This window comes from Canis lupus, chromosome 1, assembly GCF_003254725.2.
Source record: "Canis lupus dingo isolate Sandy chromosome 1, ASM325472v2, whole genome shotgun sequence".
Classification (NCBI taxonomy): Eukaryota; Metazoa; Chordata; class Mammalia; order Carnivora; family Canidae; genus Canis; species Canis lupus.
Window position 1 is genome coordinate 104,908,946 of NC_064243.1, and position 25,351 is coordinate 104,934,296.

Genomic DNA, 25,351 nt, shown 5'->3' on the forward strand with positions numbered 1-25,351 from the left:
ACCACCCCTAGTTCGTTACTAGGACTCTTCTTGACCAAGATAACATCCACACTATTTGTAGCTTTTTAAAACCTTTAAAAAATATTTTCTTTATTTATTTGAGAGAGAGCGTGCATAAGCTGGGGAGAGAGGCAGACAAAGAGAAGCAGATTCCCCACTGAGCAGGGAGGTGACAACAATGACGATGATGACAATCCCAGGACCCCAAGATCATGACCTGAGCCACCCAGGTGCCCTGAGCCTTTGGTTTTGATGATTCACACGCCTAGGATGGATCAGGAAGAGGGAATAAGGTATCAGATATTGCATGACCCTGAAGGTCAACTATGTGTTTTTACCTCAAGCCTAAGAGAAGACCTTGTCATTTGATTGTTTATAAGTGGGGAGAGATTGCCATACATTTTTTTCCTGTATCTTATGGCAAGAATCAGCTAAATGATGAAAATAAGGCAATAAACTAAACACAGGAGATGTCAGGGCACCCAGCTGGCTCAGGAAATAGCGAATGTAATGTAACTTTTTTTTTTTTCAGCATGTGACTCTTGACCTTGATATTGTGAGTCTGAGCCCCAAGTTGGGTGTAGAGATTACTTAAAAGTAAAATATTTTTCTAAAAAAACACACAGAAGGATTCCTGGGTGGCTCAGCAGTTTGGCGCCTGCCTTCGGCCCAGGATCAAGTCCCATGTCCAGCTCCCTGCATGGAGCCTGCTTCTCCCTCTGCTCTGTCTCTGCTTCTCTCTCTCTGTGTCTCTCATGAATAAATACATAAAAGCTTTTAAAAAAAAACACACAGAAAATTTCTCGGGATGTGTTTCTTAAATTATTTTTAATGGTAGTGAAATATGCATAAAATTTAACATTTTAACTGTTTTTAACTGTACAGTTCAGTGGCATTGAGCGTATGCACACTCTGTTGCACAACTATCACCACCATCCATTTCCAGGACTCTTTCCATCCAGCAAATTGTAAGTATGTACGCAATAAACGATTCCCCTCCCCCAGCCCTTGACAAATGCCATTCTATTTTCTGGCTCTGTGAATCCAACTGCTCCAAGTATTTCATACAAATAGAATCACACAGTATTTGTCCTTTTGTTATTGGCTTGTTTTACTTAGCAATAACCTTACCTCAAGTTTGTAGCACACACAAGAATTTCCTTCCTTTTTAAGGCTAATATTCCATTGCATACTGCATTTTATTTATCCATTATGTGTCCATGAATGTCCTGGGTTGCTTTTACCTTTTGGCTATTGCGAATAATGTTGCTCTGAACATACTTGTACAAATGTCACATTGAATCTATTTAGTTCTTTGGGGTTATTGGGGAAGAAGAGTTTCCTCTACCTTCAGAGACCTTCTAGTTAGGCTAAGAATCAAATTGACATGACACAGATAAACAAGAAAAAAGATCTTTTTTTTTTTTGAAAGTAAGCTCTACATCCAACATGGGACTTGAACTCACAACCCTGAGATCAAGAGTCACATGATCTTCTGACTAAGCCAGCCAGGCGCCCCTAATTTTTTATAGTTGCTGTCTCAATAGGTATGAGATGGTATCTCATTGTAGGATATTTTTAGAGTTCAGGAGACAGCTGGGAAATATGACGAGATAAAATCCAAGTAGGAATTAGGATATTTAGAAGGTAGAATATTGTGTATTAAGTGATGTTAGTTAGCTTGAGGGAAGCAGAGGAGTGAGTTTGGACTCCCATGTCTCCTACTTAATATATCCATGGTGAGACCTTTACCATTTCCACAACAGCAGAGGTGAGAGTGAGGGTGAATAACCTGAGTGTTTTTGTTTATGTTTATGGAACAAAACAATATTGATTTGGGGCAGCTGTCCTAAATTGGGCTTGAATAAAATGTTTTTTAGGGGTGTCTGGGTGGCTCAGTTGGTTAAGCATCTGCCTTCTTCTGCTCAGGTCATGATCCCAGGGTCCTGGAATTGATTCCTGCTCAGTGGGGAGCCTGTTTCTCCTTCTTTCTCTGCTGCTCCCCCTGCTTGTGCTCTCTTGCTCTCTGTCAAATAAATCTTTAAAAAATTATTTTAAAAAATCCTTTCTTGGAGAGAAAATGAGTGGGAAATATCAGTGAGGGTGACAGAACATGAGAGACTCCTAACTCTGGGAACCGAACAAGGGGTAGTGGAAAGGGAGGTGGACAGGGGGACGGGGGGGGACTGGGTGACAGGTACTGAGGGGGGCACTTGACGGGATGAGCACTGGGTGATATGCTATATGTTGGCAAACTGAACTCCAATAAAAAAAAATCCTTTCTTTTAGAGATTCTAAAAGGTTCATTTTGCAACAATATCACAAACTTTCAAAAACCATAGGATATTTTATAATTAGATGTTTATCATATGTCAAATAATAGTATATGGAAAACTATACTTTCAGAAAATTTAAAATATTAAAAACCTAAAAGATAGTCACTGTTTTGATAACTAGTTTTTGTATATGAAAAGACAAGAAAATTCTTGTACAAACTTGTGGTATTTATTTAATGAAAAAGTATTTAGAGGGAATAAGTTAGCCATAAATTTACATTAAAAATTACATACATCACTAGGCATTTTAGGTTGTACAAGTCCAATTCAAGAGTTTTAAAAAAGATATAGTGTCAATCCAACAAAGGCAGAAATGAGAATTGTATCAAATATAATGGAGTGTAGAAAAACAGACATAAAGACATAAAACTAATGTCTTATCAAAATTGATATAATAGATCTTCTGAAATACTGATTTTGAGATGTGCAGACACATGAATACTAAATAAATAAGAGATTTTCAAAACTTGTAGAAATTACTAAGAACTATATCTTAATTTGAAAATTGAGAATAATTTCCACAAATATAGATTGCTAAACTAGAATTTAAAAGAATTAGAAAAATGGCTTGGCTTTGTCAGTTAAGCGTCTGCCTTCTGCTCAGGTCATGATCTCAGGGTCCTGGGATTGAGCCCCATGTCCAGCTCCCTGCTCAGCAGGGAGCCTACCTCCCCCCCTTCTCTCTCTCTGCTTTTGTGTGCTCTTCGTTAAATAAAATAAAATCTTTTAGAATGTTCAGAAAAACATAAATAACTTGGAAATTTTGAAATATTCAACACCTTACAAGAAACGTTCCCACTTCTTTGGAAGTATTGCCAGTTCTCTTCATTTACAGATTTTTTCAGTACAGAAGAAAACATGAAAGTTTTGTAGTATTGCTAGTATATCCCTCATATTTAGACATAAAAAAGAAAGCAGTTTGACTTCAGTTTTGATGCAAAATGAATCATTATACAATATGACTAAGCAGGTTTTACTCCAGTAATGCCTGTATTTTAATAGACTGTGGTGTAATACACTCTACTGTGATGTGATTAGAATATATCTCTATTATGCTAACATTTTCAGGAAAGCACTTTAAATATTTCAACACTCCATTATATTTAAAATAGAAATGTATGCTCAGTACATAGGGTGAGGAAGAAAGTTAATCTGATCTATAGATTAACTGCAATGAACATAGGGCCTTCTGTTAATGGCCAAATGTTATAAGTATTTCTGTTAAGGTCAGGAATAAAGAATTGAGAAATGATCCCTTATATCACTCCTACCTCAAGAATATACTGGAATGTGTAGCTATTTAGAGTTAGTAGGTCAGAAGTACAGGAAGCCCAGGACTTGGGATTGGCATCTGAAGTGGAGACAGTGTTGTGAGACCAAGTCCTTAATCTCTGGGATCTGTACTAATTCCAAGCAGTTGGTTTCAGAATTGAATTATATGACACCCACCTGATGTCAGGAGAGCTGGAGAATTGGTGTAGAGAAAACCCCACACATTTGGTCTCAGTAGTGTTGTGGGTGAAACAGCTCACCCTACTGTTGATGATTAAAAATTATCTTAAGTGTGTTGGTAGCTAAATATAAATGGAGAGGCACCTGGCTGGCTCTGTTGGTAGAGCATACAACTTCATCTCAGGGTCATGAGTTCAAGCCCCATATTGGGCATAGAAATTACTTTAGAAAAACAAATGAGCATGAAGAGAGGGGGTAGAGAGAAATGGCACCAAGGGAATTTTCTGATGGTTTGTTCATTTGCATTCATGACTTCTATTTTTGACATGTGGAGCAACCCGTGGACTTTCTAGGAATAGAAGACTTGGTGCTACAAGGATCTCTTAGAACATAGGTTATAACAACAAAAGCAACAAAAACTCTACAAATTCACTTACCAAATTTTAAGTTCTTTGTACTCCTTTATTTGCATCTAGGTGCCTGGCAATTGATGGGCAGGAGCAACCCCCCACCAACCCCATTCTAAGCAGTTCTGAGAAAGGACAACGTAAGGATGAGGCAAATGGGAGGGGTGAGAGAGCCCAATTCCTTAAGGCTATTTTAGAGGGAAACTGGACTGATAATTCTCTATTAGGTCCTACAAGACCCCAGTTAGACAGAGGAGAAATAATCTCACATATTTATAGCCAACCGATATGCATAACTGGTGCCAAAACACACACCAGGGAAAAGATAGTCTCTTTGATAAATGGTGCAGGATGAATTGGATTCTTTATTCACATGCAGAAGTTGAAAATGGACCTTTATCTCACCACACATAAAATCAACTAGAAAAGGTATCAAAAATGTAAAGTGCAAGACCTGAAAACTGTAAAACTCCTAGAAAAAAAATGGGAAAAATTTCTTGACATTGGCCTGTGGAATAATTCTTGAATTTGACACCAAAAGCACAGGGAGAAACAAGCTAAAATGGATGGGTGTGACCACATTGAACTATGAAGTTTCTGCACAGGGGTGCATGGGTAGCTCATTCAGTTAAGTGTCTGCTTTGGCTCAGGTTATGATTTCAGGGTCCTGGGATGGAGCCCTGTGTCGAGCACTGAGTTGGACATCCTACTCAGCAGGGAGTCTGCTTCTCCCTTTCACCACTTGTGGTTTCTCTCTGGTATGTTCTCTCCCTCTTTCAAATAAGTAAAAAAATAAAATAAAAAATTCTTAAAAGTCTCTGCACAGCAGAAGAATCCATCAAGAACGAAAAGGCAGGGCTGCTCAAGTGGCTTAATGGTTTACCACTGTCTTCAGCCCAGGGTGTGATCCTGGAGACCCGGGATCGAGTCCTATGTCGGGCTCCCTGCATGGAGCCTGCTTCCCCCTCTGCCTGTCTCTCTGCCTCTCTCTCTCTCTGTGTCTCATGAGTAAACAAAATCTTAAAAAAAAAAAATGAAAAGGCAATCTCTAGGAGAAAATATTTGCACACTATATATCTAGGGTGTTAATATTCAAACTATACAAGGAACTCAACCTATAGAGGGAAACTTCCTCCACTCAATAAAGAACAGCTATAAAACCTTATTATACAGTGAACATCAGGCTTAATGGTGAAAGACTGAATAATTCCTCCACAGAGATTGGGGATAAGGTGTCAATGTCCTATTATCCCTGCTAGTCAATATAAGCTAAAGCCAATTAAATTAAGGACAGAAAAGTGGAGACCAGAAAGGAAGGTGTAATAGCGTACCCATCCATGGAAGGTTATGTAGTTGCAGTAGGATGAATGCACCCCACCCCCCAACACACACAAAAGATAGGTATATCATCTCTGTAAACGGTGAGGATTACATTCTTTGTCAAAAGGGAGTTTGCAAATGTGCCCTAGTTAAGGATCTTGAGGTGGGAGATGATCCTGGATTATCTGATAGACATGATATAATCAGGATGTGACAAAGATGCCAGTTGGAATTGGAGACTTAGAGAAGTTGTTGCTCTGACAGAACCAGGATGGACAGATATCAAGATACTACCTTGGTAGAAGTAGGCCATGAAGCAAAGCATATAAGCAGTTTCCAGAACTTGGAAAGTGCAAGAAAACATATTCTTCGCTGGAATATCAAGAAGTTTAACAGTGCTGTGGATCCATTTTAGAGGTCTTAAATTGAATAGTGTAAGAGAATTTTATTGTTTTAATCCATTTAGTTTGTGGTAATTTCTTACAGCCACATTAGGAAACTAATGAAACAGTATACATAGAAAAGCCCAAAGAACCTGTAAATATATAAAGTGACATTAGTCAGTTCTTTTTTTTTAAGTTTATTTTTTAGTGATCTCTACACCCAATGCGGTACTTGAACTCATGACCCAGAGATCAAGCATTGCATGCTCTTCCAACTGAGCTAGCCAGGTGCCCTGTGAAATGAGTAAATTCTGAGGACACAAGACCAACATTAAAAAAAATTCTACCTTGGGGTGCCAGGGTGGCTCAGTTGCTTAAGTGTCTGACTCTTGATTTTGGCTTAGGTCATGATCTCACGACTAAGCATGACATGGGGTGAGACTAAGCCCCATTTCAGGCTCTATGCTCAGTGCAGTCTGCTTGAGATCGTCTTTCTTCCCTTCCCTATGCCCCTCTCTCCATCCATGCTCTCTTTAAATAAATAAATATAATCTTTTAAAATTCTTATTGCCTCACAGTAGCAAGTAACACATGGAAACAAATCAAAAACACAATGTGTGTGATTGCTCAAAAAGGGAAAAGTACAAACATAGGTTAATTTAAAAAAACACCAGCAGGATCTTGATGCTAAAAATCTATAAAAGATCACACAAATAGAGATATACCACAGTCATTGGAAGATAAAACATAGAAATGATGTCAAATGATTGCAAATTGACACACAGGTTTAATGCAATTTCTATCAAGATATAGACAGAAACAAGATTATTCTAAAATTTATAAGGAAAGGCAAAGGAAGTACAATAGCAAAAACATCTGAAAAAGAATAAGGTCGCTGGAATCATTCAATATTTCTAATACAGTGAAGTCAAGACTACATTGTATTTGTGGGGTAAGAAACATAGGGATCAATGTAAAAGAATAGAGAACCCAAAAATGGCCCCACACAAGTACTTCCAACTGAGCTTTGTCAAAGGTACCAAGGAAATTAAGTGAAGAGAGAATTTAAAAAAAAAAAAAAAAAAAAAAAAAAAAGATGTGGGACCAGTTGATTTCCCATACCGGAGAGGGGAAAAAAAAGAATCTCTGCAAAAACTTCACACCTGTACAAATATTAGCTCAAAAACGATCACAACTTTACATGTAAAATGTAAAACAATACTTTAAACTAGAAAAGACTTAGAAAAGATACCATGGAATAATATCTTCGGGATCTATGTATCTTTGCTATATCTTTATGTATCTTTCTTCCCATCAGGTGTTTTAATCCATTTTAGCTTTATTCTGTGGTATGCTGTATTTAAAAAAAATCTGCAGTATGTACTATCTCAGGTGAAATTGAGAGAACTTGAGACTTAGTCATTTTATTCCTCAAAAGAATTCTCTGATGTGGATTCTGTTGTGAAACTCATGGAAGAAATATAAAAATATTCATTACATTTGTAAGACTTCTTCCTATTATGAACTATTTGTTCTATTATGAATTGATGAATCCCCAGGATATACTGTTGCTTTAAAGGCCTTTATATGTCCAGTAAATTTGTAGGTTTTCCTCTAGTATAAATATTTGCATGATATCAAAGGCATGAATATTTGACAAAAAGCCTTCATATTCATTACATTGTAAGGTTACTCTCCAGTATGAGTCCTGTAATGTTCTGCAGTTTTGATTCATGGGTAAAAGCCTTAGCATGCACATTACATTAATGTGGTTTCATCATAGATGTATATTCCGATGTCTAATGAGTTGTGAGCCTATGTAAGTTCTTTGCCACATATGTTACATTTATGATTTCTCTTCAGTGTGGACTCTCTAATGTCAATTCATGCTTGAAATTATAATAAAGGCTTTGTCACATTCACTACATTTGTTACTCCCCAGTATGAATTCTCAGATGACTTGCAAGGCTTGAATTTTGAGTGAAGACTTTTCCACATACATTACATTTATATGGTTTCTCTCCAGTATGAATCATCTGATGTCTAGTGAGGTTTGAGCGTTGAATAAATGATCTGCCACACTGATTACATTTGTATGGTTTCTCTCCAGTATGAATTCTCCGATGACTAGGAAGGCTTGAACTCTGACTGAAGACCTTGCCACATTCATTACATTTGTAAGGTTTCTCTCTAGTGTGGATTACCTGATGATAAGTAAGGCTTGAATACATACTAAAGGCTCTGCCACACTCATTACACTGGTAAGGTTTCTCTCCAGAATGAATCCTGCGATGACGTGCAAGGTGTGAATCATAACTAAAGACTTTCCCACATTCATCACACTTGTAATGTTTCTCTCCTGTGTGGATTATCTGATGTCTAGTGAGATGTGAGCTCTGATTAAAGGCTTTGCCACACTCATTACATTTGTAAGGTTTCACACCAGTATGGATTACCTGGTGGTTAGTGAGTTGTGAGCTATACGTAAAGGCTTTGCCACACTCATTACATTTGTACGGTTTCTCTCCAGTATGAATTCTTCGGTGACTTGCAAGGCCTGAACTCTGACTGAAGACCTTGCAACATTCATTACATTTGTAAGGTTTCTCTCCAGTATGGATTACTTGATGGTTAGTAAGACCTGAACACTCACTAAAGGCTTTGCCACACTCATTGCAGTGGTAAGGTTTCTCTCCAGTATGAATTTTGTGATGACGTACAAGGTGTGAATTGCGACTGAAGACCTTGCCACATTCAATGCATTTGTAAGGTTTCTCTCCAGTGTGGATTCTTCGATGACATGCAAGGTGTGAGTTGTGACTGAAGACTTTCCCACATACATCACATTTATATGGTTTCTCTCCTGTATGGATCATCTGAAGTCTACTGAGGTGTAAAGTGGGATTAACTGCTTTGTCACACTCATCATGTTCATAAGGTTTTTCCTTAATGTGTGCTTTCTGGTCTGGTGTGAGTAATGCAGAATGCAAGAAATCATTCCCATGTTCATTAGAAATGTTGGTTTGGACACTAGGAATAATTCTTGGACGTAGTGAAATGGAAGAACCATTGCTGACAGACTTCTCAACTTGGTGACATTCATATATTTTCCCTTCAGTTTGAAGTACCTGCACTCCAGTCAGATGTGACTGGAAGCTTAGTCCAAATCTGTTTTCCATTGGCTTATTTCCTTCATCTCTTCTACCACATTGAACTCTTCCACCAGTGAGATTTTTGTTAAGGGTCACAAGCACTGCTTTGTAATTTCTATCACCATCTCTCCACTGACACTCAAAGTCATGAATATTTTTCTGGATTGCTCTGAAGATATAATCTTCCGTGTCACAGCTTTTATGTCTTTCCAATATAACTGCCTGCAATACTTCCCCTATGTTACTGTTGTCTTTTGGTGGTAATTTCTTGATCATACATTTGGGAGTGATATCTACAAGATATAAAGAACCACAGGTTTCCCATAAATTACAGAAAAATTCTATACTGAAAAACACATTATACCAAAAGTATTACATATTTTAATCAGTTATGAAATGGAATTGTGTTCTTCAATTTTTAGGAACACAAAAGAAATAGGATCCTTTAACATAAAAGGGTGATTACATGTAATTCAAATTAATTTTAGAGAAGCCTACTTTCAATAATCAATGGCCAAAAAAAAAAAAAAAAAAAGAATCAGTGTGCCAAACTTATGCCAGCCCTGAAAGAAGAGGTATTTTTGGGCAGCCCTGGTGGCTCAGCGGGTTTAGCTCCACCTCCAGCCCAGGGCGTGATCCCAGAGACCCCGGATCGAGTCCCACATCAGGCTCCCTGCATGGAGCCTGCTTCTCCCTCTGCCTGTGTCTCTGCCTCTCTCTCTGTGTCTCTATAAATAAAAAAAAAAAAAAAAAAAAAAAGAAGGGGTATTTTTCTATCACATACCACTTCACAGAAAATATATGGCTATTTCATATTTGAAGAGATAAAAAACTATATATATTTACTGCATATTTATTGTGTACTCATGCTAAAGCATAGCATGACATACTCTAATGGTAAATAATCCCAAACAAACTTATCTAATGAGTAATCTAGTAAATGGTAATTTGGAATTGGAGAACTGTAGCAGCACTGAGGAAGTGAGGAAGCATTTAATCCAACAATGTTAGAAAAGTATTTTTCTGAATACTGGTTATAAAACTATATTCACTTGGAATGGCCATCTTTTAACGTTAACAAGTGGTGTTGCATTATACATTCAGAAAAATCATCGTCCACAAATCATGAAAATTAATATTCTAGTAACCTGTACTGAAACCAGGACAGAAATAATAAGTAACCACAATTATACAAAATTATAGTTTGTGTAATTCTTAACAAATCTCTTCTAAGAAAAAAAGGCTTCTATTCTAGACCAGCACACAGTATTAGAACTGGAATTTGTATTAAGACCACTCACTTTTGAAGTACCAAGTCAGTTAAACACTTAATATTATAAAGAAGAGTAACTAGGGAAAGAGTCAGAAATCACAAGTATGATTTTTTTTTTAAGTGATCTTCTTCTCAACGTGGGCCTTGAACCCATGACTCAAAGGCTCCACCGACTGAGCAAACCAGGCGCCCCATAAACCATAATTATGATTTTATGCCTGCAGTTATGTAACAGCAAAGCAATAGAGCAATTCCCTATCTATGCAGTGTTCTTTAATTTTCTAGTTCATTGGACACAAACTATATGTAATAAAGAGCTTGTGCATGAAAAACTTATTAACTAAGGTCAGATCAAACACTGGACAAAACTACAGAATAAAAACATACAAAATATAATGCAGGCTGCATGCTCTGAAAGCCTGTGTCCACCCCAACACGATGGTGTTGGAGGTGGGGTCTTTGCTGGTAACCAGGTCATGAGGGTGGAGTACTGTGAATGGGATTAGGGCTGTTATCAGAAGAGAGAGGGGTATTTGCTACTTCTCATTCTTTCCACCATGCAAAGACACAGCAAGACAGTGTTCTAAACCAGAAAGAGAATGCTCATCAGGAATTGAACTGACTAGCACTAATCATGCCAGTCTCCAGGATTATGAGATATAAATTTCTACCAGTTAAGCCATCTGGTTTATGGTATTTGTTATGGCAGGCTGAACCAAGACACAGGCAAAAGACCAACTGCTTAAAATCGTGACAGAAGGTTGCTATATCTTACTAAACAAAGGAATTTCTGAGACTTTACTATAAAACATGGAATATTCTAAACCTTCTAATAGTGCTAACATGGTTAAAAGTCTCAAAGTAAGAGGCACCTGGTGGCTCAGCCAGTTAGGTGTCTGTCTTCGGCTCAGGTCATGATCCCCGGGATTCTAGGATCGAGCCCCATGTTGCTACCAGGCTTCCTGCAGGGAGTCTACTTCTCCTTCTCCCTTTTCCTCTCCTTTCATTAGTGTGCTGTGTGTCTCTCTCTCAAATAAATAAAATCTTAAAAAAAAAAAAAGCCTTGAGGTAAATTGTTGCTATTTTTTTTTTTAAAGCAGGCTCCATGCCCTGTGTGGAGCCCGATGCAGGGCTTGAACTCATGACTCTGAGATCAAGGCATGAGCCAAAATCAAGAGTTGGATCCTTAACTGACTGAAACACCCAAGTACCCCCAAATTATCACTATTTTTAAAATAGGGACAGTAGACACACGGGGTTTCTGTTTCTAACCTCTATCTATAGAGAAAGTAAGTTAGAGAAACAGGATTGACCTGGGCCTGCAGGTTCAGACAATGTGTTCTTATGCAGGACTGCCTGTAAGTCACAGTAAAGATCATGAGCTCAGAAATAAATACTTCGATGGAGACACCAGAGCTGTGTTATGTTGCTAAGAGTGGCACTCAGCCATCCTAAGTACCCTGTCCCTCTCTGCATATATGGATTTCCGTACTGTCCTGAGACAATGATACGATGGATAAACAGGGATCTTTTCTTATACAGTGAGAGTAGTGTGGCTGGTGAAGGGTCCTTTGGGAATAAGGTACAATCAGGGTGTTCAAGAGTACAAAATCAATATGCTAGTAAGCAATAGTGTCGTCCATCCAGATTGAGGAACCATGTAAAGAAAGACCATATGGAAGGAAGGTCAAGAGTGGAGGGCAGGAAGTAATGAGCAAATGAGAGAAGCAACTGTATGTGCCAATCTATGGGAAGATAAATGTACCAGGACAGTTAGAATTCTGACCTTAGAAATAAAGAAGGAACTGACATGGCAAAAACCATCAGGCTGTCCCAATCTTAACTGAAGTAATTATAGTACAGCTGTGGAGCAAAAAATGGAAGATATTTAGCAGGAAGGGAGCATGATGACAAGGGAAGGAGTCACGTTTAGAAACAAGGTAGGAGGGATCCCTGGGTGGCACAGCGGTTTGGCGCCTGCCTTTGGCCCAGGGCGCGATCCTGGAGACCCAGGATCGAATCCCACGTCGGGCTCCCGGTGCATGGAGCTTGCTTCTCCCTCTGCCTGTGTCTCTGCCTCTCTCTCTCACTCTGTATGACTATCATTAAAAAAAAAAAAGAAACAAGGTAGGATGCATGGCTGCTGAGGGTGAGGCAGAGGGGAGATGCTAATAAAAGGGGACAAAATTTCAGCAATGTGGTGAATAAGGTCTGAGAAGCTAGTGTACAACTAGTGACTAGAGTTGATAATATAATTGAAATTTGCTAAGAGAATAGAACTTAAGTGTTCTCACCAAAAAAAAAAAAGATGAAAGAAAAAGAAAACAAGTGAGGTAATGTGTGTTGACCTGATTATGGAAATCCTTGCACAATATATGTGTATTTCAAATCATCATGGTGTACACTTTATATTACAATTTTCTTCATCAATTATACCTCAGTAAAGCTGAAAAATAATTTCAAAAATTCATCCAGCCACTGAATATCCTCTGAATACTTAAAGAATAGTTTATACAAATGTTTTGATGTCCTCTGAGAACTAGTGAATCAATAGCACTGGGGGTAGAAAAAAATGGAACTGGATATTTTAAGTTTTTCATAAGGTTTTATGCATACTTAAGCTCTGGCACCTGCCTGATTAAGTGCGCAGATCATCTGAAGAAAGTGTAAATGTAAAGTCCAGATGCCCCATTCATTTCTGCATCAACAAGGCTTCAATCTCAATCAAGCAGGGCAGGGGCTCCCATGAGGCAAACAAAGGAAAATGCAAAGATACCCAAGGGCAGATCCCCACTGCTGAAGGGACATTATCCTCACCCAGAGAGACCAGGTTCCTATAATTCTCCAACATCACGTCCCTGTACAAGGCCCTCTGAGCAGGGTCCAGGCACTCCCACTCCTCCTCAGAGAATTCTATGGCCACGTCCCTGAAGGTCAACCATCCCTGAAATGAGAACACATTTCACCAAGGAGCTATGGAGAGAGTTCTTATCTTCACATATATGAAAAGAGGAGAGATGTATAAGGATCAATTCAGATGAAGTGGGTGTTCTCACAGATCCACATAAGGTATTCCTTTTTTTTTTTTTTTTCAAGATTTTATTTATTTATTCCTGAGACACAGAGAGAGGCAGAGACCTAGGCAGAGAGAGAGAAGCAGGCTCCATGCAGGGAGCTTGATGTGGGACTCGATCCCAAGATTCTAGGATCATGCCCTGGGCTGAAGGCAGGCGCTCAACCGCTGAGCCACCCAGGCGTCCCAACACATAAGGTAGTCCTGAGCAAGTTATGTGACCCTTATTTTGCTCTATTATACTTTTCCATAAGCGGTTAGGAAGGTCTCTCAATCAATATGGCTTTTTTCATTTTTGTGGACAATATAAAAAATATAAAAATACAAAATCAGGGGTGCCTGGCTGGCTCAGTCAGAGAAGCATGTGACTCTTGATTTTGGGGTTGAATTTGAACCCCACATTGGGTGTAGAAATTACTAAAAAAAATAAACTTTTAAAAAATAGAAAACCAACACATGATTATAAGAAGTGTTACTTATCATGTTGTACATAATGAATGATATCAATAAATGAATGAGCTACAGCATGAGTGGTTATCTTCAGAGATGACAAGGTCCACATGGCTTTAGAGGCCAGAATCTAGAAACTGTGATAATGATAGCAACAGTAATGAATAAGAGTCCTGAATACTTCCCATGTGGTAGGCATTATGCTAAATGTTTTACACGAACTAAGTGCTAGGCATTATGTTAAATGCTTCACAGGAACTAATTGTAACAGCATCAATTGTTAAAGACAGATCTGTTCCCATCTTCCTGAGGAGACCCCTGTGATTCCTGGAAACCCACCCAAGGTCAAATGTTAAGAAATGGCAGAACAAGCATCTGAACCTAGATGTTTAGGCTCTGGAATGAACCTAAACAATTAAACATCTATAACAGACAGCATCAAAAGTAAACTGACAGAGGGCTCCCTGAGACAATTTGAAACAAGTTTAAGGCTACCAACATAGAGATCATTATATATGCATACATGTGCACATAAAAGTCACTCTTCTTATACTATTTAACTCGTGTTAGTGTAGAAAAAGTGTATAGCTATGGAAATTTTGTAAGAAAATTCTTCAACAATAATTTACTTATGAAGTACTAATAATGTCTTTTTAAAAACTATGGGCTTGCACATCCATGCATTCATGCACACACATATATATACACTTAAATGTACTGAAATAAGAGGATTCGTCTCTCCATGACAGAAAAGGGCTTCCTCACAGGCTCTACATCACTGGGGCACCATGAGATGGAATCTATGTGGAGAGGAGAGGGACTGAGGGAAGGCCTGGGGAGTGTGGACACACACAGCTCAGGTGGACACATCAGAGTCAGAGAAGATGAGTGAGTCCAAGAAGAGAAGGGCACAGTAGGAGGGAGAGATGGAAAAACAACCAACAATATGACTTTACCTGACAAACAGCCATGCCTGACTCCTCCCTTCCTCCTTCTTCCTCAGACAAGATCAGTCTTGAGAATTCAGTCCTGAGGGTCAAGAATATGCAGCTGAATGCTTAGAATCAATCTCTGTCCTTCCTGTACCACAACCTCACACAGGAAGACCTCTCCCTGGGGAGATAACTAGTCCCTGCTGCCACTGCCACAGGAGGAGACTCAGGGACCATGAACCCCTCCAGACACCAACACAAGTGTTCCCAGCACATTCTTCACAACTGGCCCCTGCCCTGGGGAAGTCCCCCCCTCACTGCAGCAGTGGGGACCTGGGCTGGACCCACACTCCCCTCCAGGTCATAGACCCGTCCTGACCACACCCCACACAGAGCAGGGCCCCCTCCCCTCTCCCTGGATCAGGAGCTGCTTCCTGGATCAGGAGCCTCAGAAATGGAGGACCCAGGGCTTTGCTGCTCAATGCTGGAGACCCATCAGGAGTACCTGGGACACTTTACTAGAACTGAGGCTGGGCCCTATCCCCCCACACCCCTGACCAATGGAAGGGGAATCTCTGGGAGAGGGCACAAGAATGGTATCTGCAAAACGACTCAGCCATCCAGGGTGCAGCTGGGTGGAGCACACAGGCCAGCCCAGACACTTCCCACCTTCTGGCTCTGGTCTCCCCGGGAGCCTGCTGTCACCAGGGCCCACACCCGGAAGGGAAAGGGGCAGAGGAAACAGGGAGGGAATCAAGGGGTATCAGAGAAGATAGTATCAGATCGAGGAATCGAGGGAGGACGCTGTTTGCCACCTGCATCTGAGGAGCCAGACAGTCCCAGGCAGAGGGATAGGTCCTGGGAGGGCCCTGAGGCAGGAGCAAGCCTGGCCCCGAGGAAGGGGAAGAGGCCAGCATGGCTGCAGCAGGGTGAGGAGGGGACCAGCAGGAGAGGAGGTCAGAGAGGCAGCTGGGGTAGCAGATGGGGAAGGGCGTGGTCTTCCAACATTTGCCTCTCACATCTTGAAAGCAGGTTTAGAAAACATGTATTCCTCCTCTCACTTTAAGCAAACATCAAACTTTTTTCATCTTATACATTAAAACATTTACAAATAATATAGTATCTTATACTTAGAATCACGCCAAGATGTGCATTTAGGCCTCAGGAAGTACAGGGTCACCCTTAACCTAGATGTGGGGGGTGCAGGAGGAGGGTGACTGGGGGAGCTTGAGCCAGTTCTGCACAAATAAGATGGACATGCCCCAGGTGTTCCAGCAGAGATGTAGAGGCAGCTGGACATGGGATGGAGTTCAGGGCAGAAGTCTGGAGGAGAGGGGAAACTGGGACATATGCAGGTGATGTTGAGAGCCAGGAGATGAGGTGATGAGGAAAGGCAGGGGGTAGACAGAGAAGAGGTACAAGGATTAAGCTGTGGGGTGCCCCACACTCAGAGACCAGGCAGTTCAGCAGATACCAGCAGGGAAGGTGAGAAGTGATCAGGAAAACCAAAAGGTAGGTAGAGTAGTCAAGGTTAGTAGGATGTCCTCAAACCAAGGAAAAATGTGTCAAGGAAGAGAGAGTGGTCTCATGTGCCACCTGCTTCTGACAGGAAAAGCAGGATGAAGCCAGGAGATTCAATCCTGGGCTGAGAAATGGGGTCCCTGGTGATTCTGAAAGAGAAAGTCTCAGGGGCATAGTGATTGTTGAAGGCTTGACCGGATGGGGTTCCTATGACAAGTGGAGACAAGATATGAAGACAGTAAAAGCCAACTTTCAGCGGCTTGGGTTCTGGAAGGGAGCAGAAGGTGGGAAGGGAATGGGCTAAATTAAATGGATGATGGGGATCTAGGAGGGCACTTGTGAGGGGCACTGGGTGTTGTATGTAAGAGATGAGTCACTAAATTCTACTCCTGAAACTAATACTCCACTGTAGGTGGAGTTAACCTAACACTGCAGGTTAACTAACTAGAATTTAAATAAACACTTGAAACATTAAAAAAAAAAAAAGGAAAGGGATTACAGAAAAGAGTTTTAACTAGCAGTGAAATTAGTTAACAGAATGTTTTGTTTTAGAAATGCAAGAAGACAGTGAGTACAAAGCTTTGAGGGGGGTGCATGCGCATGTGAAAGATGGGCAAAATCTCCCTCTGTGTATATGGACTGAGATGATTCCTGAGATGTACAAATTGAAGATGCAGTGGAGGAAGGATGCCATATGGTCCTGAGATGTTGAGTGGGGCTGGCAACTGGGGAACAATCTCAGGCCCACAGTGATGTTGGTACATCCTCTGGCGTGGCCTTCTTATGGGGGACTGAAATATGTATGGGTCTTGTTTGTCCTTGGAACAGTCTTCATCATGAGGGTAGGGGGAGCTGACCAGGAGCAGAGGGGGGAGTGGGAAGCCATGAGTCCAGGGCACCAGGCTGGCTCAGTCAGGAGAACATGTGACTCTTGGTCTTAGGGTTGTAAATTCAAGCTGCATGTTGGGCATAAAGCTTACATGAAAAAAGGAAAGGGAAAGGGAAAAAAGGGAAAGGGAAAGGGAAAGGGAAGGAAGAAAAGGAAAAAAAGAAAGAAAAGAAAGACAGACAGACATCCAGCCAGCCTAGAGTCCTTCATTCAGACCACTCTCCTCCCTCTCAACAGATGTCTACAAGGATGCACATACCCCAACAAGACCTCGACATCTTCCAAAAACACTGCAAATTCTCATTTAGATTTCCCAAAACAGATTTGAATCATTCTTAACTTGCAACGCAGAATAATCCAAAATAGCAAAGTCATCCCCTGAAGGTTCTCTGAGACCTTTTCTCCAAATCCTCTGTATTGGACAATGATTCTTGCAAAAAGTCAATGAATGATTCTTGCAAAGACCCCACAGAGGTCACTATGTGGAGTGGATGCTGGGTGGCACCTCCTGGGTCCATGCACTCAGGACCAAGGTGCCATCTGCTGTGGCCAGCCCTCCCTCTGAACGCAGCATAGAGTAATGTGTCTCTAAGCCCACTCCCATCATGCTCCCTTGGGTGCCATGTTGAGTCTCCCAGTTAAATCCAGCAGGCAAATCTCAGTCTCAGCTTCTGTGTCCCAGGGAACCTGAGCTGTGACAACGGCACCCTGAATGGACCCATGCAGGCCCCCCAAATACCTATAAGCCCTCTTCTGGGTGCTCCCGCTAGAACTGAGACACCCCTCCCAAAGTTTCACACATCCTTCGATCCTACAACCGAGCCTGGGACATGTGCACACACCATTCACTGGGCCATCTGGAGGCCCACACTTGCTCCCACATGGCTCCTGCAGACCCTCTAGGCCACTTCCATCTTCTCCTCTTCCTGCACACGAGTGAACTGGGCTAAGGCACAGGGTCCACTGGACACAGGCTCTGCAGCAATAATGGACACAAGTACACACTGAGGGCCACTGGGCCTCCAGTATGGAGATCAAGAGGTTGGCCCTGCTGGGAACACTTGTGAGCAACTGGGGACAACATGGGAGTCCAATGAGGATGTCAGAGAAAGAAGCCCACAGCTCTCCTAACAGAGGCCACCAGGTCTCCTCCTCTCCCCACTCACAGCAAATTACAAGAATCTCTAGTTCTTCAGTCTGTCTATTTTGTGCCCTCTTAGGCTCCTGACCTTGAGGAGGAAAAGGGAAATTAGGATCCTCGACCCTGAGCAGATCAACTGCTAGAAGGCAAAGCCCTCACCCAAGATGCAGCTGTTCCCTGTGATGTGCTCAGCAAGGACAACCCAGGAACTGGCAGAGGGCAGTGATACCACAGGTAAAATATTGGGGACCCCTGGTCCACAGGGCTTTCCAGGCTTCAGTACATCCTTTTGCTCTTATGTTGAGTAAAATAAGCAGCCACAGGAGGTTTAGATCAATGTATTAAATTTTCCAGAACAAATATGGGCACTGTCCTCATCACCTGCCCTAGCTCCTTGGTCTTCCTGAGGACTACTCAGCCCAATCCAGAGCCCTAGCATCTAAACACAACCCCAAGAGAAGGTGAGGCAGCCAACTTGTGTGCCCTCCAGTGGAAGGAAAACAGGAAAGACTTCAGTCAAAGGAGGAGAGTTTTTCTCATATTGGGTGATTGACATGGAGACAATTCAACCTGCAGAACATGGCAGCTGGCCAGGGAAGGGCACTGCAGAGGATGGGTGGGAGAGGCTAGACACACATTGCTGAGCCTAAACCTACATGAGGAGAAAGGGCCAGAGCCAAGATGATTTAGAGACAGAAGGGAAGGGCAGGGATGAGGTCTTGTGACAGAAAAGGCTGGTATTTGGGAACAGAGAGAAGATGAATGTGACTGGGGCAGAGTGAGCTGTGTGCACTGTGAAGTTCCCAGGATGAGGCTGGAGACCCTGATCATACAGGGCTGTGTAGCGATGGTGAGGAATCTGCATTTTGTCCTGATGATAACAGGAGGCCTGTAGAGGGTTCAGTGCCAGCAAGTGACATCGTCTGCCTACAGATTTACTCCTGCTGCAGAGATAGACACATGATGATGGTCTAGGACTTGGAGGCTATGTCTCTGCCTCCATACTAATGTTTTATGTTTCACTTTTGGAGGACTGGGACCCATTTAAAATTCTTTTTTTTTTTTTTAAGATTTATTTATTCATTTGAGAGAGAGAGAGAGAGAGAGAACAGGCATGCATGTACACAGGGGAGGGGACAGCGGAGAGAATCTCAAGCAGACTCCACATTGAGTTGGGAACCCACTGTGGGGCTCCATCTCACAATCCTGAGATCATAACCTGACCCCAAATCAAGAATTAGATGCTTAACTGAGCTCCCCAGGCACATACTGCCCCCTATTTAAAATTCTAATGACAACTGGGCACTCCATCCAAGAACTGCTACACAAAGATATGCATTGAATTTGCTAATCAATTAAGTGTTGCTCAAAATCCGTTTCTGTGTAGTCCATCATCTCCATGTTGGGGTGGGCTCATGGAGGCCTACAAGGGAGTCATTTCATCAAGTTATCCTGAGAAGGTCAGCGCTGGGTAAGCAGAACTTGATGTAACTGAATTCTCATATGGTGGCCTGATGGGGCCAGTGGGCAGGGTTTGCCTGCATCACTTTTCTTAAAAATTCTAGGACCATATTTCACACGTCTCAACAAAGGAGACACCTATTTCTTTTCTCTTCTTTTTTTTTTTTTTTTTAAAGACAATTTATTTATTCATAAGAGACAGAGAGAGAGGCAAAGACATAGGCAGAGAGAGAAGCAGGCTGCCTGCTGGGAGCCTGATGCAGGACTCAATCCCAGGACCCTGGGATCATGACCTGAGCCAAAGGCACCCAGGTGCCCCACTTTTCTGTTCTTTAAGTAATCTCTAAACCCAACATGGGGCTCAAACTCATGATCCTGAGGTCAAGAGTTGCATGCTCTACCAACTGGGCCAGCCAGGCTTCCCTAGGAAACTTATTTAAAGATATGATCACAGTGATCTCAGGCAATAAATTTCTCTTTTCCAGAACATCACAGTAAAATATTTACAAAATACAGAATTTTGGACACCTAGGAATCACTGCTGTAAACATTGTAGGAGGGTCACCTACAGAAACAAGATAGTCACAAATTTCCTCATCAGATGGGTATGTTAGCTGACATTTCCAAATAAATCAGCCCATTCTTCAACATTTGCAAAGAGTGGACAAGAGGAACTTGAGAGGAATATCTACCTGGTCCACTCATGGCCCACTGTTTCAATAGATCAACACAAAATGTAAGAAAATTGAGTATCAGAGTAAAAGATTAAACCAGGTTCCACTTAGATAAAAGAAGACTGACATATTTACCAAGGACACATTGGAAAAAATCTATAATTACTTACCAGATACCATAAAATGTTCTCAATATACATGACAAAGAGAGGAGAGCTGGCAGATCTCAGCCTGAACTAGACAAAATTAACTTAAAAAGCAGAAAGTTAAAAAAAATTTTTTAAAAAGAAATATGAGATCAAAATTTTTTAAAATGGCAAGGCAAGGTCATATTTAGAAAATGCCATCGACTGTTTATAGGATGGCTCCAAAGCTTACTTCAGAAGTAAATAATTTTTTATAGAAAAGTATAACTTAAATAACCAAGATTTATTTCAAGTTTCAAAAAGAAAAGTGATGTAAATATAAATGAATAAGGGAGAGTAAAGTATAGCACAGCTATTACAAAAAAGCAACACTTTAATGTTCCTTAAAGACACAGTGTAGGGGTGCCTGGGTGGCTCAGTCGGTTAAGTCTGCCTTCAGTTCAGGTCATGATCTCAGGGTCCTGGGATTGAGACCCACACTGGACTCCCTGCTCAGTGGGGAGTCTGCTTCTCCCTCTGCCTCTGCTGCACCCCCTGCTTGTGCTCTCTCTCTCAAATAAATAAATAAATAAAATCTTTAAAAAAAGAAAAAGGCACCGTGTAGTGACAGTCATTTCTTGCCCCACTTTTCTGCTCTGAGCCCAGGCAAAGGGAGAAAGGTGACCCAAGTCTCTGCCCTCTTCACTGAACAAGGATTGCAAATAGAAGTTATCTTCTGATATAATTATCAAATGCATAAGCCTTTTGTGCTCTTTCTCTGCTAATCTCCCTTTGTCCCCACTGTCTGGCACCCCCAGCTTGGTTGGCTTCTTCTCTCTGTTCCTGTAGCCCATTGCTCCCTCCTTTCCTCCAGCTCCACACTCTCTGTCTGCCATACTCCTTTTTTGTTTTTTAAGATCACGTATTTTATTTATTAGAGACAGAGAGAGAGAGAGAAAGTGAGAGCGAGCAAGCACAAGCAAGGGAAGCGGCAGGCAGAGGAAGAGGGAGAAGCAGACTCCCCTGAGAGCAGGGAGCCCGGTGTGGGGCTTGATCCATGACCTGAGGGGAAGGCAGATGGCCAACTGACTAAGCCACTCAGGTGCCCCAAGATGTATTTATTTTAGAGAGAGACAGGGCGCAGGGTGGTGGTGGTGGGGTGCCGAGGGAGAGGGAGAATCCTGAAAAGCCTCCCTTCTGAGCATGGAGCCGGACTTGAGGCTCCATCCAAAGTCCTTAAGATCATGACCTGAGAAGGTACCAAGAGTCTGATGCTTGACAACTCCGCCACACAGGCGTCCCTGCCAAGACTCCAACTCTTTTAACCTCTCCCCTCACTGCCTGTGAAGGGCCTCCCCCTTTGTTACCCATGCTCCTGTACATCGAGGGCTCTTCTCCACATTTTGCTCTTCATCATCTCCTTGGAAATTTCCTTCTTACTCTAAATTTCTCCATCTTCTCTTCTCCCACTGCTGCTATTCCCAATGTCATCTGTTTGTGGTTCTCCCTCATTCTTCTTTGTTCATTTTTCTATAATTCTCTCAGCAGGTCTTGTGAAAATAAATAAGGAAACCTCATTTAAAATGAAGCAGGGAGGGGCACCTGGGTGGCTCAGTGGTTGAGCGTCTGCCTTTCGCCCAGGTCACCCAGGTCGTGATCCCAGGGTCCTGGGATGGAGTCCTGCATCGGGCTCCCTGCATGGAGCCTGCTTCTCCCAGGCAGAGCCTGTGTCTCTGCCTCTCTCTGTGTCTCTCATGAATAAATAAATAAAATCTTTAAAAATAAATAAATAGAGTAGGGAAGCCCTGAAGTGGGAGCCAAGTACCATGCCCTGAAGCTTGCTTTACCAGCATGAAGAAGAATTATTTTAACAAAGGAGGGCATTTTTTTTTTTTACAGATTTTCTTCTTCTGCTTGTACGAAAAAGAAGATCCCATCCTGCTCAGCAACAAACGCACTAACCACCACTTGCAGCCACTGAAAAACCGCCACCAACTCTTGCTCTTCTCCAATTAAAGCAATCCTCCCCAATTTCCATCTAAAAATAAAAGGCTGACCTTCCTTTTCTCTCCCCACTCGCCTACGATGGTTCACCACTCCATGCACGTCCCGAACTGCAATTCCTCTGCTTCTTCCAGAATAAACTCATCTTGCTAGTAAAGTGACTGACTTTTGTTTTTTTACGGTGGACAGCTCCTCTCCTTCTCCGGGTTCCTCCCACCCAGGAGTGGGATGTAATACGATGCCCGCCTCCCACGAGAGCACGTTATCCACGGCGGGGTGCACGGTCTGTGTCAAGACAGGCCCTTGTTAGTCACCACGTCAACACAAGGTGGGCAGAGGCGGGGACCGACGGGGGGAGGCTGAGGAGGACGCGGGGTGAGGGAAGTGCGTGGGTCCCGGGAAGGGCTGGGCTCTCCAGAACCTCCCGGCCCAGCTGAGGGCCCGCTGCTCCGAGGGACCGGCCGGCGCTGCCCTCTAGGGGCCGAGCAGGGCGCGGACCACCTCGCGGATTTCAAACCCTAAGAGAAGCACCGCCCCCGCCCCCGCCCCCGCCCCCGGTCTCCCAGGGAGTGTCTGAATTTTCTTGGGCTGGAGGAGGTGGTGCAGGGATTTTACCTGCCCTCCGCACCCCGGAGATGAAGAAGCGGGACTGCGAGGCGCAGGTTTAAACAAGAAAAACGAGACTCACTCTCCACAGACGGGCCTCCGCTCCACGAAACCCGCTTCCGAGACTGTAGAGCACTGCGCACGCGCAGAGGGAAGAGGCAGGCCCCGGGCGGGGCACGGAACGAAAAGAGGCGTGCGCGGGGACCGCGGGTGGGGAGGCGGGGCCTCAGAGGCGGGTGGTAACCATAGAGATGAGGCGTTGGGGGGAAATGACGCTAGGCTGGGGCGGGGCTGGCGTGGGGGCGGGGCCTGGGACTCTGCCAGGTGTTTAGGGTTTAGGCAAATTTGAGTCCTGTTTCTTCTGGAAAATAGCGTTGATTTCTTTCTTTTCTTTTCTTTCTTTTCTTCCTTTTCTTTCTTTCTTCTTTCTTTCTTTCTTTCTTTCTTTCTTTCTTTCTTTCTTTCTTTCTTTCTTTCTTTCTTTCTTTCTTTCTTTCTCTTTCTTTTCTTCCTTCCCTTTCCTTTCCTTCTAATAGCGTTGATTTCTATTTTAATGTTTTTTTTTTTAAGATTTTATTTATTTGTTCATGATAAACACACAGAAAGGCAGAGACATAGTCAGAGGGAGAAGCAGACTCCCTACAGGGAGCCCTATGCAGGACTCAATCCCCGGACCTGGGATCACAACCTGAGTCAAAGGCCTTCAACTACTGAGCCACCCAGGAGTTCCCTCTTTTTGCTATTTTTTAATTAATCATGGGGAAAAAAATCTGAAGACAAGTCATGAGTTTTATAGTCCGGATTGGGCAATACAAATAGTATTTAAAAATCAGGGTCACTGGGAGGAGGCAGGACCTCAGCTGATCATGTCTTTGGGACTAGGCTTCTCCAGGGAATTTAGGGTCTTTGGGCACCAAGATGGGCCACAGAGATGCCAGGTGACACTTGGCATCCACACCTGTGATTCAGAAGGGTACCTTGGTGTGGCTCCTCCCCTTGTAGGACCAGAGTCTGCCCTCAGAAGTCATTCGCCACTGTGCCTGCACTGCTATAAGTTCTTGCCCAAGTTAAGCGCCTGTGCTCAAAAGAGTGCTTACCATCCTTGCACCCCTTACCCAGGATCCAAACATGCAGCAACAAATTGGTCCCTCTACCGATTTGGAGCTCTCAACACTCAACCAGAATCCAATATGGCCCTAAGTGCACAAGAAGAAGCTGCAGTACTCAGCCCTGCCTGGACAGGAATATGTAGCACAAGCCAGTCCTACCACCATCCCGTGCTGTCCCCTTACTTGATTTCCCTTACTCTGCCTCTTTCTGCCTCTTCCTTCCTGTCCAAACCCTCCAGCATGCACAAACACCCAGGGAAGTGGACAGCCCCTCAGGGCCTGAGTACAGCATCCTCCACAATCCATGTGTCTCTAAACTGCACAGAGGCTGGCACTTGCTGCCCACAACTACCCCATGCTATCAAAAAGTAAGAACCCCTTACTAGCTAGAGGGTGCTAGTGAAAACTGCTCCTCTCAAAATTTCCTAGATTTCTATGTCACACCTCTGGCCTTACACAAGCGTTCACACAGAGCTCAGTTGCCTCCAGAATCTGCACCCTGGAAGGCAGTCTCTTCTGCCAAGCTGGGGTCTCCAGGGTCTAACAGAATGGTCAGAACAGATATTCTCTCAGATAATCTCTTAGGTATGGAATTTGCCTCTTGCACTCCTCCCGTTCACTCCCATCCTGAGAGGTCCTACCTCCTGAGAACTGCTTAGAGAACTTAGTTCAAGGCAACTCCTCTGGCTGCCCAGCCAGGACTGGCACTCAGATTTTCTGGACACACAGATGCACATAAAAGGGAGCAAAAGTCCTAGATTTGATAAGTGAAAATTTGCTCTTTTGGTTTTAACCTATGCATAGGAAATTCTTCGAAGCACAGTGTCTCCAACTATTGGGGGCCCACTGGTTGCTCCACATGTTAACAAAATACATGAACACAAATGAACAAACCATCATTAAACCCCTCAGAACCACTAATCTCACCACTCCTTTGCTTTCTTTTCTTCTGTGTATATTGAGGTACAGTCATATGAAGGTCATTTTAATGATCAGTCATAGGGAAAGGAAACAGAAGAGACAAGGAGAATCTCTACCCCCAG

General features: G+C 42.7%; 2 protein-coding genes across 16 annotated transcripts in view; one reads left to right on the plus strand and one right to left on the minus strand.

The window, feature by feature from the left end:
- The window catches only part of LOC112643403 (uncharacterized), a 43,799-nt gene extending 21,045 nt beyond the window's left edge, over nucleotides 1-22,754 (plus strand). For 4 of the 13 annotated variants that reach the window (XR_007409792.1, XR_003125785.3, XM_025421442.3 and 1 more), the window contains exons 3-6: nucleotides 886-968; nucleotides 4,265-4,335; nucleotides 18,409-18,563; nucleotides 22,489-22,754. Coding sequence is in view for 11 of the 13 variants with exons in the window: in XM_025421442.3 (XP_025277227.1) it covers nucleotides 886-968; nucleotides 4,265-4,335; nucleotides 18,409-18,416 (162 nt within the window). In the remaining 2 variants the exon portion in view is untranslated. Of the gene's footprint in view, nucleotides 1-885; nucleotides 969-1,929; nucleotides 2,144-4,264; nucleotides 4,551-18,408; nucleotides 18,564-22,488 lie in introns of those variants that run through there. The other 9 variants (XM_025421439.3, XM_049108396.1, XM_025421443.3 and 6 more) reach the window with 4 other exon arrangements.
- On the minus strand, nucleotides 6,666-23,367 carry LOC112643383 (zinc finger protein 347-like). Of its 3 annotated transcripts, none has more exons than XM_049108348.1 (4): nucleotides 23,282-23,367; nucleotides 14,803-14,875; nucleotides 13,141-13,267; nucleotides 6,666-9,343 (listed from the first exon to the last, which is right to left on the minus strand). In XM_049108348.1, the coding sequence occupies exons 2-4, from the start codon at nucleotides 14,815-14,817 to the stop codon at nucleotides 7,830-7,832; spliced, it is 1,656 nt and encodes a 551-aa protein (XP_048964305.1). In that variant the 5' UTR covers nucleotides 14,818-14,875; nucleotides 23,282-23,367; the 3' UTR covers nucleotides 6,666-7,829. The 3 variants fall into 3 exon arrangements, with proteins under 3 accessions (XP_048964305.1, XP_048964307.1, XP_048964298.1); XM_049108350.1 differs by having other exon boundaries at nucleotides 23,209-23,331; XM_049108341.1 differs by lacking the exon at nucleotides 23,282-23,367 and adding an exon at nucleotides 21,957-22,252.
- Between the last annotated feature and the right edge of the window lie 1,984 nt (nucleotides 23,368-25,351).

What these genes read in the sequence shown, in the direction of transcription:
- LOC112643383 (XM_049108341.1), bottom strand. Translation starts at nt 22,006, where the DNA reads ATGATGAAGAGCAAAATGTGGAGAAGAGCCCTCGATGTACAGGAGCAT. An exon ending in CAGGCATGGCTGTTTGTCAG is followed by an intron (nt 13,268 to 14,802) that starts GTAAAGTCATAT and finishes TTCTCATTTCAG; the next exon opens with GGATGGTTGACCTTCAGGGA. An exon ending in TAGGAACCTGGTCTCTCTGG is followed by an intron (nt 9,344 to 13,140) that starts GTGAGGATAATG and finishes TATATCTTGTAG; the next exon opens with ATATCACTCCCAAATGTATG.